Genomic DNA, 13,054 nt, shown 5'->3' with positions numbered 1-13,054 from the left:
ACCCATGCATTAGAATGGAGCGATCCACATGAATGGCTGCCAACAGCTCTAACTACATTTATGCCTGAAATTATACACAATATTTTATAAGCAGAGTGGGAAGTTCGAGAAAACTTTCACCCTGTTCTGCGCGCACGCACTGTTTTTATTTCCACAGACAAGCTCCAAAAACCAATTCTGCCAATATTTCGTTACAGTTCATTCTGAACTGAGGAAAAACTGGACACAAAGGCAATTATTGTGTAGAAGTAATGACGTCACAACATCTGAAGTGCAGTTCTGCAATGGCTGTACAAATGTTTACAACTTTTTCAGTAAGCTGGAGGATAATATATATTCAAATAAAAGTGTCTATATCCATCTTCTTTTTAAAATATATTTTAAAAAATGAGCCTATCTGAAGAATAAGGACTGTAACAGCTGTCTTGAGCAAGTATCTGAACAAGTGGCATATAAATTTTTAAAACCAACAAAGGGGGGGGGGGGAGACTGATAGTTGAATCAGTGAATGAATGGCTGATATGTCTGAACAAGTCACTGAAGGAAGCCAGGATTACTCTGGTTAAATCTTCTTTCACTCTTTGCTAGCTTTTAATTGCAGTTCAAGTGAAAGGGGAATGTCCTCACTCTTAACAAATTGAGGTCCTGCCTATTCATTAGGTGCAACTAGGCAATTGCCTAAGGTGTAGGGTTGCCAACTTCTATGTGAGGACTGGAGATCTCCTGGAATTACAAATGTTCTCCAAACTACACAGATCAGTTCCCCTGGAGAAACAGTCTGGTTTGGAAGGTGGATTCTATGGAATTATACTCCGCTAAGGTCCCTGCCCTCCCCAAACCCAGCCCTCTCCAGGCTCCATCCATGAATCCCCAAGAATTTCCCATCCCAGAGTTAGCAAACTGGGCATCAGAGGCACCAACCAGCCCTATTGCTGCTGTGCCCTACCCACTGGCAGGTGACCTGCTGGCCCCTCTTTCCTCCCCCGTGGTGCAGGGGGGCAGAGAGCAGGAGTTGCCTTCCTGACTCCCCATGGCACATGGGGGGGGGGCTGAGGCACCTGGGCAGCGACTCCCCCCCCCCCAGCCTATAGCATCCAAATCCTTGGGCTAGCTCGGAACAAATATATGGGTTGAGAAGAGGAACTTAACTTAAAAGTACAAAGGAATATAAAAAACAAACAAGAGCAGCAGCAACACAATAAAGCAAAACAGAATGCTGCAAAAGACTCTTACCTCACTGTCTTCCACAGGGGGTGGAGGTGGCTCCTTAATAATCTAGAAGGAATAAACACAGATTAAAGCCAGAGCCACCCGTATAAAGCCTTTTTCCTGAGAAGTACAAAAGATCCCCCTCCCTCTTTTATCATTACAGCATTCCTGCAAGGGAGGTTAGGCTGAGAAGAATAAATGGCTACCCAGAGAACTTTGTGTCTTGAGTGTGGATTAGAACTCTCCTCAATCAAAATCCAGTATGCTAGTCATTAACCAATAATGGGTCTTTGCTTACAGGCAGGATTTAAATTAAGCCAGGGCTCATCCCCAGAACATGTAAGATATTAACAGAGCATCTCTAAGCAAGGACTTGGTGAAGGATCTGTCAAATCTATCAGTATAAAGGTTCTATGACTGGAATCTCTGGCCGTTTCCACATGCTGTTAAAGCGACGGGCTACTTACTGAATGCTGGCGGTTTTTTCAACAGATTCCAGACGCCTCCGATTTCAAAGCGGAAGCAGGCAGTTTGGCTTTGGTTTGTTCAGCGTCCTTTACCCAGCACAGGAAAGAGTGGGAAATCCCATTCTCACAAAAGACACTGAATAAACGAAAGTGAAACTGCCTGCTTCCACTTTGAAATCGGAGGCATCTGGAATCTGGGGGGGGGGGGGGGAAACGCCAGCATTCAGTAAGTAGCCTGTCGCTTTAATAGCATGTGGAAACGGCCTCTGTAAGGTAAAGGAGTGACCTGGAACCTGAGTATAAGCCTGTAGGATGTGGCAAAAAGGTTAGAGTTGAACCTTGAATGCTGAGAAAATCTGACTGAAGAAAAAGGAATCAAATCTTCCCTCAGTGTTCGTCTTTGGTTAACTAAGGCTCAGTTCAATGCATTAGCTCACAGTGGGGAAAACGTATAACCTCTGGGAAATGCAACTGACAGCCATTGTGCATTCCACACTGATTATTCCACACTAAATCTTTACTGTAATTCTTTTCTGTAAATAAATGTTTGTTGTTCAGTTCCATCTGCATCTTGTCTGTCAAGTCAAAGTAGTTGTGCAAAAGAAGTTATGCTTACCTCACAATTAAGTACCACATTCTTGTAAGATCACAAATAAAGGTCACGAATAAGAACTAGGAGTGCCGGGTCCCCCAGGAACTAAACCAGGGGAAGGACAGCAATGGGCACTTAACCCCCCACAGACCTACCCATTGTGTCAGAAAATGACATCATTTTCCAGCATGACACGGAAGCTACAGCCATCAGAAGCAATTTGTGAAAAAAGGACCCCAATTTTAGTGTCTGGGGGCAATTTTCCAGCACAGCATGGAATCTATGGATCATGGCAAGGCAATTTGCTAAAAATTGCCCCCAAACACTAAGTTTGGGGGTGATTTTTAGCAACTCATCCATAGCTTCTGCGTTGTGTTGGAAAAGAATGTCATTTTCCGGTGCAACATGGATGTGCATGTGCACTTTGCATACATGCTTCCTTCCCAGATGCCTTTCCCCCTGCCACCTAGGTGAGCAAAGGCAGGAGTCAGGGCCTGGGAGGAAAGGATCACCAGCCGCCAGTAGGGGGATGTCTTCTCTAATTAGAACCCTTTAGGGAACACAACCAGTTAGGTAAAGCTGGAGACTTCCCCTTTTACAGATTGTGGGCACCTAAGAAGCCAGAATGTGGGATTTAGACCACTGTAAGACCAGAGGGCCCTGACCTGGATAGTCCAGGCAAGCCAGATCTTGTGAGATCATGGAAGCTAAGAAGGGTCAGCCTTGGTTAGTAATTGGATGGGAGCCTTCCAATGAAGACTAGGGTTGCAGAGGCAGTCACTGGTGAACCACCTCTGTTAGTCTCTTGCCATGAAAACCCCACCAATTTGGTGTAGTGGTTAAGAGCGGTGGGACTCTGATCTGGAGAGCCGGGTTTGATTCCCCATTCCTCCACTTGAAGCCAGCTGGGTGACCTTGGGTCAGTCACAGCTCTCTCAGAGCTCTCTCAGCCCCACCCACCTCACACAGTGATTGTTGTGGGGATAATAATGACATACTTTGTAATCCACTCTGAGTGGGTATTAAATTGTCCTGAAGGGTGGTATATAAATTGAATGTTACCACCACCACCACCACCACCACCACGGGTTGCCATAAGTCAGCTAGGAATTGACAGCACTCTCCACCATACAAGTTCAGAGGGCAGTTATCTCAAAAGTCTCCCTTGTTTCTCTTTATCTCCCCCACCCCCCCACCCCATCAACTTTGCTGCCACAGTTTCTACCTCCAGCTTTTGGGGGAAAGGCAAACAACTTGGGTGAGATTTTTTAAAACTCATCTGGTAGTGTCTTTGCCATAGAAACAGTCTTTGGAGTTGATGCTGTTATTTTACGCAAAACTTTTCCTCTACGACTTAGCAAGCAGCTGGCGAATGCTGCAGCTCTTTTCTCCAAGAGCAACAGACAGCCATCCAGCAGAAAAGCTGGAAGAGAGAGACACCTCAAGCATCTCCCCTGAGCCCAGAACCAGCCTTAGCCAGAAACTTTATAAATCTAAGGGCTAAATCCTTACTAAAGTGAAGGAAATGCATGGCATAATCATTGTTTTGTTTTCAATCAAATCCAGGCACATAGATCTATCTCACACACTGTGATATGAGTAGATGTTTCATTTCCAAGGTTGTGTACAATGAACTAAAATGAGTAAGTAAAATTCTGCACCTACGGACCAAAATAGATACGACATTTTGCACAAGTCATTTCTGGGGCTTCCCCAACCTGACTCTGATTACAGCCAAATGTTACACACGAGAAACAAAATTTCTAAGTGTGCTGGGGTCTAATTCGGCTCAACAACAGCACAGGGGGACAAGAGACTTCAGCCTTTTCTCTGTGCCATTCTCCTGAGCTGAAATGGTCCCCTGTGGGGGTGCAGATGCACAATCAAGCCCTGGCACGCTTGGGAACTTTGTTTCCCACTTGTACATTTGGCTGTGACATGATCAGAGTCAGCCTGGTGGAACCTCAGATCTGACTTATGCCAAACATCACATCTAGTTTGGCTCTAAGAAACCCAAATTCTGTTTCAAGAAAGAAATGAATTTGCAACATGTATAATCTATGCAAATTAAACATTTGCATTCGTTTTTATAGCACTGCCTAATTTATTCTGGTTCAGTTTGTGTTTTAGAGGGCTAAGGAGCTATGTAGCCTTCTGACACTGCACCTCTTAAATGCTGAAAATTGTGGTCAGCTACCCTCTTGGGCTTCAACAGGAATTAGCCACACACTTTCAAGCACAATCTTCACAACCACAAGAAAGGAAAGGTGAGATTTTCAGAAAGCTGAACTGTCTGCCCAACACATGCCCCAAATCATTTATTAATTAAGTAACTTTGACTAAGTAGCAATAGGTTTGCAATGATTACTGAGATGATGACGGTGAAGTCCTAGACTAAAGTTTTGTAGACAATAGAACACAGCATGGACTTGAAGGGAGAAACAGGCCGTTTCCACACGGCTTACCTTATTCTGCAAAATTGCAAAATCTCGCGAGAAGACGCTGTTATTGTGTCTTCTCGCGAGATTTCATGCGAGATTTCACTATTTTGCAGAATCAAGTAAGCCGTGTGGAAACGGCCATACTCCTGAGGGGAGGTGGGTGCTCTTGAACCTGAATTCCTGCAGGAGAGCAACTTTCAGGACAAAGCAAATGACCAGATGAGGTTTCTGTGCATGGATCTCACAGTTTTGTCTGTCTTTTAAACAGCCAACGCGTGGGACCCTGATTTAAACTAGGAACACAGAATCACTGGGGGCCCAGGTCCCAGCTATTTGAAAGGAAAGAAACACTAGGAGCTCTGTATATTTAACTCCCAAAGTCTTTACTCCTCAGTATTCTATTTCTGAACTGAGTCTTCTAAAGAGGTGGGTATGTGAGAATGGTGTGATGGGCAAAGGCAGGTTACTAGGAGTGGAGGGAGTTTCCAGGGAACAGCCACTAGTATATGAAGACATTAGAAAGAGATCATTCTCAGGAGCAAGGGTGCTCCTCTTCTTTGCTTGAGGAAATCTCTGCAAGGGTCTGCTTCAATAGTTTCTCCCGAGGGTCCCCTCCCAAATTCTCAAAGTCTTCCAGGTCCCCTCATTTGTTGCAGATGTGTCCACATCCAAGTTCTTGGCCATGTCTAATGTTTAGATTTAATGTTCTGCTCCAATAAGAAATATATACATGCAGCCAACTTTATTTAATAAGAAACGTCCATCTCAGCTCAGAGGGGAACTCAGATTAAAAGCAGGCCTCTCTCTCTCTCTCTCAAATATGAGTGGCAACCAATATGAGTGGCAACCACCGCTCTTAAAGAACACGTGCAATAAAATCCCAGCATATTTGATCATCATTAATTAGATAGTTAAGCAGGGCCCAATTTGGTAGGTGTTGCCTTAAATTGTCTTGCCCGTTTAGCTGCAGAATACTGAGAGTGAACCAAGCAGCATCTCTCAAGACAAAACCATCCTGAAGCCAAAGCAGAGACTTAAGGCTCTGACAGTACAATCCTATACAGAGTAACTCTGGTGTAAGTCCATTGATTTCAATAGGCTTGGAGCCAAAACACACGTTAAGAAATGCCTAGGTTCAGCACGTGTTCTCTTACCTCAAGGTTTGCCGGGATCTGTAGGCGTCCTGGAAGCTTAAAGTAGGCGTCCTGGAAGCTTAAAGATCTGTAGGCGTCCTGGAAGCTTAAAGTCCTGGAAACTTAAAGGATCTGTAGGCGTCCTGGAAGCTTAAAGGTGTCCTGGAAGCTTAAAGCTTAAAATACAGGCACCTGTATTTCCCTTCCCCTTTTTGCTGCTCTGTAAATGCTAAACTTTAAGCTTCCAGGACGCCTACAGATCCCGGCAAACCTTGAGGTAAGAGAACACGTGCTGAACCTAGGTATTTCTTAACGTGTGTTTTGGCTCTTAGAGAGGAGTAACTCTGCATAGAATTGCACTTCAAGTAAGCTAAGGGCCCACCCTGGATATTATGGGATTTTACTCTAGGAAAGTGTCCATTACCACGTGCTGCTGCAGCTCATTTCAATATAGTTTGCCCTGGAAAACTTCCCAGTGGATTTTGGTGGGTTTGGCTATTCAACTGTAACTCACGTCATTCTAATTCCATCAACAGCATTTTAGTCAGACGAATTCTCATGATTTTTTAATTCTTTCCCTTCCTTTTTAATTTTTAAAAAAATATTGGACAACATCCTAATAGGATGGAGGATTGATGCCAGTCTTTATCTTCCCCACTGGAATGGGTGGCGGACGGTCAAAGAATTTTGAACTTCATTATATTTCCTTCATACTGATGGGAAAATGTGTAAGTTATATCTTAATTGCTCCTCTGGGCTGCAGATGAGGGCCTGTGTTTCATCTCAAGCTTCATCTTCTGTATTAATCAAGCCTGCTTCTCTCTTATTTAAATACTTTCCTCTATTTTCTCCAAAACTTCAAAATCCTTGGGGTAAACTGCAGTCCAGAATGAGAAACAAGGATCTCCAGGAAATGCTTCTTCCCCTACTTTTCCTTCCAGAAAACCTACTGTGAGGTGTTTGACGTTTGGAACAATGCCTTGCTTCTGCTCAGCCTTTGTCCTCCATATCCTCTAAATCAGGGGTACACAACTGACATCACTCCAAGAGACACTTTTACAGTTTAGGATTTAAGAGGGCCCCTTTGCTAGTTAGTCAAGAAAATATTTTTTTCTACAATTTTTCTTCAGTGTTTTCTTTTTAACCCTTTTAAACTCAAATTATACACTAGACAACTTGGGTCTGCCCCTCTCACCCTGTGTCAAACGTAACACAATGACACAAGAGTTGCAGGTTCTCTTCAGTTCCTGTGTGTCTGGTGTCCAATTAGGACCAGAGCCATGGTGCATGGGGGGAAAGAGGCTTCAGGCCTCTCCCACTGCCCACAGTGTGCCATTTTCCCAACTTGAAACAGTTCTATGGAGACACTTTTGGGAAACCCACGTGTTCCCTGGGATAAATGTGGGTTTCACCAACAAACCCAATAGGGTCATTTCTGGGGCTAGATCATGCTGGGAAAATGGTGTGGGGAGAAAAACCTGAACCCGTTTCTCCTGCGTCCAAGTTCTGACACATTCACCTGTTTGGAACCAGCTGCTTAGAAGAAGAGAGGAATTATGCCTGAGTTAGAACACAAAACAGTTGACTTCCAGATTGACCATCAACTGACCTCAGTGTATTGTAAATGGAGTGAGGATGATTTCCATATTTCAGCTTGGAAACAATGAAATACATCTGGAACTCTGGCTGATGAGTGAATACCAAGGCAGCCACTGGTCCAATAGAATGCCTGACACACCTCCATTTATGTATTTGGTGTAATTATCCCAGGTCTGCAGCAGCTTCCCATCCAGGTGTCAGGCCTGACTACAGCCAGCCGACCCCCACCCACCGCCCCCTGCAGACTCCAGGGGAAACACTGACACCTGTGCTGGTGAGAAGCAAGAGGCTCCAGACTTATTGGACCGCTACAGGAAGCAGCGGTAGAAGGTCTGACCCACAGCATCCCCCAGCGTAGTGAGGAAGTGGCAGCGGCAGCAGCATCGGTGTCAGTGAGCATCGGAGGAAGCCGAAGGCAGGCAGGCCTGGTCAGAGGAAAGGCAGGGAAAATCTACCTCAAATCTATTCTGCTTTATTTTCTACCAAATACTCATAGCCCACTTGAGTATTTTATTTATCCCATAAGTGCCTGTGTTTAAACAGGTTTGCAAGTTTGGGAAATAATAAAAACATACTGCCAAACCTGTTTGACAAGAGGTAAGTGTGGGATGAACGAGTCCTCTTTTAAACCATGTACAATCATCCCATTCCAGCCTAAACAGCAAACCTAAAAATTTACAGGGAGTTGGTTGAACACTAGGAAAGGGTGGACAGGAAGGCTGCCACCCTTTCATCTCTCATTTTATGGGCAGCCTTACCCTTTACTGCAACAGTTAAACAGAACAATTGGCACATTATTGAATCATATCATACTTAATTTTAATCATCAAATATATAGAAACCCATCTCACAATCTAATCTAAGACATTATGACCATTACAACTCCTTAACCAGCAATTTCAATTTTCTGAATAAATGTGGCCAAAAAACAAAAACATGCCATATATTTCTATAGAATGACTTACTCTAATTTGGGTGGGATTTTTTTTTTATTTTAAGGAATGACTTCATATTGCTCTTTGGTCTATCCAAAATCACATTCCCTTCCAACATGTATTTTTCAAATGGAAGGCAGAACTGATTGAAGCTGGTTCAAACATACATTTCTGTCTTCACAAAACAATTTGGACAAACTGTCCATATACATACTTGGCAGACAGGCCGAACAGACAGCTGATTTAGTGAGAACCAGGTGTACCTGGTGGGTGGGACAAAAAGGGGCGGGAAAGGGAAGATGTTCCTACCCACTAGAGACTGAGTGAAAGAATTGTCTTAACTGGACCACTGTTGATGGAAACTGTGAGATGAAGATCCTCCCTCAACAAACATCTTTACATGGAACCATCCAAAGAAACAGACAATCAGTGGGGGTGGGGTTGCTGTGCCCCGGGAAAAACAGGTCACGGAGGGAGTGGATGGTGCCACAGCCCTCTTCTGAAGCTTAATTATGAATAAACACTTAAGCACCAGGAGAGGGCTGTGGGAGCATTTGCTCCCTCCTTGATTCTTCGGGGGCACAAATCCCCCCAACTGGTCATCCATTTCTTTAGATGGTTCCATGTGAAGATGCTTGTTGATGGATGATCTTTGGCAAGTAAATGGTCTTCATGGAATAGGCTTTTTAAAAATTCTGGGGAAACTCCCCTATATTACAGGAGAATTTTTAAAGTGTTTTTTAGCCCTCTACCATTATACAGCCTGCAAAATATAAATATAAATTGTCAGGAAGAATCTATCCAGTGAGGAGTGAAATCTGTCCAAATTTCAGAAAAGTACGGCAGAGATAGAGCATAATTTCTCCTAGTGCCAGTTAGGATTAAATGAAAAAAAATCAAGACTATTTCAAGAGTTTCAGAATGCCTACTACAGAAGGTCAACTTAACTACCAAAGACTATGGTCATTTCCACAAGTATCCACTCCATATGTCATTTAGTTTGTTGACTATGAAGGGCTGCCAGCTCACAGTCTATGACCTAATGTCAGGGTTTCAGCCTTCTTGTTAATCTCAAAATCTCAGGACATGGGACCAGAATCAAGGGAGGGGGGCCGGACTATTTTCTGCTTGGCTTAATGAGAGCACCAGCTATTTACTCTACTTTCTTATGCCTATGAAGCTTCACCTTGGGACACCAGGCTCAGCCAGGTTATTCCCAAGGACTTAGCAGGTGCCATCCCCCAACTGCTTCCCTGATCTACCATGCTCCACCCCTTAGTTCCTAGGCTTTGACCCTTCTTCATCTCACGTTTTGAGCGTCAGGAGGCTTGCAACTTTATTTGAGGCTCAGCTGTCACCCAACAAATGGAAGTCACATGCTGACTTTAGACTGCAGATAAGAGCGCTCTGTCATACAAAAAAAATCAACTCCCTGTAAAAAACTAATGTCAGGGAGAGGAATTCTAGCCTAGCTTCATTCTAACAAGATATTCTTTTATGTGCAGGGATTTTTTGTATAGAGGAACATTCCATTTGCGAGTTCCCCTCTGCAGCCTGAATGTGATACAGGCCAGACACTGGTTGACTGCCTCTGAGACTGAGGCCTTGGTATGTTTCATGGAGGTGTTGAAATAAGTTTCTGAGATTGTGAACTGTAAGGAATGAACCAGCTCTGGCCTCAACCACACAAACAAGCGCTCGAGATAAATGGAAAGGAAAACCTATGGCTGGCTCCTACTATTCAGTGGCATGGGTATGCTTTCTTTCATCTTGAGGTACTGGTCTGTTCTCAGAGAGATGACAGCAGAAGAACCGCCAAAGTGAGAGCCAGGTGGGAAAGACTTACCACAGTGCAGCACAGAGGCCAGAACCACCACAGGAGAGCCAATGCCACTAGAAGGAAAAGGATCAGCAAAGCAATTGCCAGGATCGTCCCATCAGACTGCAATAGGAAAGCAGAACAAAGCATGGTTAAGAAGGCAAATTCAAGTTGGAATCCTATCCATACCCCTGCATTGCTGAAATTGGCTGCAGATCTCTTCCAGCTAATATGAAATAGGGAGCTGTTCTTGCTACTCACAGAATGAAGTGGCTAACAGTGCAATCCCAAGCCAAGCTGTACCCTTCTGAGCCCATGGAGTTCAATGGACTTAAAGGGTGTAACTCTGCTTAGGATTGCACAGGAGGTGTGTGAGCTAGGAAGTCCACAGTTCTAATCTCACCTCAGCAACAAACTTACCATGAAATTAGTCCACTGGCTCATATATTTTGGCATCATCTATCTGAAGTGCTAGCAGCTCTCCAGGGTCTCAGGCAGAGGAAGATCTTTCCCAACACCTGACCCTGAAGTCCTTTCACTGGAGATGCTGTACCAATCGGTCACAGTTCATTCCCAACTAGGCAACTTTAGACAAGCCCCCATGGCACCTTCCAGACAACCTTAATGATCCGGTTTCAGTCTCCTTTGTTACTGTTTTTTTAAATTGTTTTCTGACAGCTTTATTGCATATTCCTTGCTGTCCTGGCTTTTCTTCATTTTTTCCTCTCCTTTTTCTGAAATCTGTTTTCCTCCAATCTTTTCTTGTGTTAAGGAAGATCTTGTGTTAACTGAACATGTGTTAACAACTTCTGAAATAAGCAACTAATCCTCTCCTTGCTGCCACCTGGTACATTCCTTCTAACAGCCCACCCAAGCACCACACCTGGGTGCCATTTTCAAGCTCTGTGTGCCCTGCATGATAGGTTCCTTTTCAATATGCACTCTAAGGAGAAAGGCAAGTCTGTGTGAGTACATGGGGTCTTCTGCAGAGAAAGGGAAACCACTGAGTTGCTATCAATCTGCGGTGAGGTGAAGCTTCAGGATGCTTATCATCCATGCCCCCTGTCCTGCCTTCAGAAGGATGCCCAGCAAGCCCTCCTCCGAAACTGCAGAAACCACCAAAAGGGACACCCATCAGCAATGCCCTAGCAGAGAAACTGATCTATTCAAAAGTTCACAATTAATGACTGAAGAATCAGAATGCAGCTGCAAAAGCATTTCTTAACATTAATGATGACTCACTGGTGCTTAGGTGATTCTGAAGCAGAATTTGCCTCTGTATTACACACACACAGTTTCTGTGAATGAAATTTGTGCACAGTAATAATGAATAAGAGCCCCGTGGTGCAGAGTGGTAAGCTGAAGTACTGCAGCCCAAGCTCTGCCCACGACCTGAGTTCAATCCTGGTGGAAGCCGGGTTCAAGTAGCCGGCTCAAGGTTGACTCAGCCTTCCATCCTTCCAAGGTCGGTAAAATGAGTACCCAGTTTCTTGGGGTTAAAGTGTAGATGACTGGGGAAGGCAATGGCAAACCACCCCGTAACAAAAGTCTGCCAAGAATACATCGTGGTGCGACATCCTCCTATGGGTCAGCAATGACTCGGTGCTTGTACAGGGGACTAACTTTACCTTTAATAATGAATTCGATCTTAACAATAAGGAGTATAAACACAGCAAAATTCTTTATTAGTGAACAGAATGGAGCATCAAAACAACATAAGGGTTCTTTTTAAGAACCTCAACAAGAACCTTCCAAAGCACTATCACCTTACTCCTGCGACTGGCCATGATCACAGCTATGCTGAATTCTTTAGCTACTATCTGTAATTCAAAAAGGGTAGGAAGGACAGCACAGCCATTAAGACCATTCCAGTGTGGGAAAGCAGCTAACCAATCAAAAGACAGACAAGTATGCAAGGTACAATTCACCAGCGCACTTTGGGGGTAGTAACTGATAAAGCGACACAGCACATGTGCAAATGGATAGAGCGCAAGATCACAACAGCACATGTACACAAAAAAGTCTGTAAAGGAAGGTAGGACACGCGCGCGCACACAAGGAAGGTCCACATAAAAAGGCACAGTGTGGAATGACCATTCTAAACATGGTGTGATTGGATGTGCCCTGAAGGGAAGGAAAACACAGAAGACACCCATCTTTTAGCCCCACCTCCATTCACAAAAGTGGTTTAATAACCCTCTTTTGGAGAGAGACAATCAATAGGTTTTGAGAGAACTGGGAGCAGTAGCTTAGAGGCATTACTGCTTTGTGAGTTTTTGTAAATACATTTCTTTTTTCTGGACTACCTTCCCTGGTCAAGCAGGTTTTGAAACTATGCAAGCAATATACAAACCTGACACACCTGTTTGAGCAGAGGCAACAAGGGATGAGCCTCTATCCTGCTCCAAATGACCTTCAGCTCTGTCTCTAGGCAGGGTCCGAATGGTCCTTCAATGTATCGGGAAGACTCCTTGTGGGCTACAGCCTGCAGGACTGCTGGCAGCCAGGAACAATATAAGTGGAGCCCTAGTGGTGCTGGCAATGCTGTATGGGATGCTCAGTGCACAGCCAGTGAACTGTGATAATCAGGGTTTTTTCCTAAGAAAAGAGGTGGCAGAACTCTCAAGAGAGAAATGAGGAAGAAACACATGGGATTCTTTGAAACAATATTATTTTCACGCACTATTGCCAAGCATTTTCAAGAGGTGCCGGAACTCCGTTCCACTGCATTCCCACTGAAAAAAAGCCCTGGTGATGATACATATATCATCACCTCACTCATCACTTCTTCCTACCCCATGGCCAGCTGGGCCCTATCCAAGTAGCAAACTCATCAGCTTGGACCAGGCTAGCAGTAGC

The 13,054-nt window shown here is 44.3% G+C and overlaps 1 protein-coding gene across 1 annotated transcript in view; it reads right to left on the bottom strand.

The window, feature by feature from the left end:
- The window catches only part of ANTXR1 (ANTXR cell adhesion molecule 1), a 168,795-nt gene that overhangs the window by 54,189 nt on the left and 101,552 nt on the right, over positions 1–13,054 (bottom strand). Inside the window, exons 13-14 of the mRNA XM_054998427.1 lie at positions 10,223–10,318; positions 1,234–1,275 (exon numbers count right to left, since the gene is read on the bottom strand). Coding sequence (XP_054854402.1) covers positions 1,234–1,275; positions 10,223–10,318 — 138 coding nt within the window. The remainder of the gene's footprint in view (positions 1–1,233; positions 1,276–10,222; positions 10,319–13,054) is intronic.

This window comes from Eublepharis macularius, chromosome 14, assembly GCF_028583425.1.
Source record: "Eublepharis macularius isolate TG4126 chromosome 14, MPM_Emac_v1.0, whole genome shotgun sequence".
NCBI lineage: Eukaryota > Metazoa > Chordata > Lepidosauria > Squamata > Eublepharidae > Eublepharis > Eublepharis macularius.
This window is presented reverse-complemented; position numbering and strand designations above follow the sequence as displayed.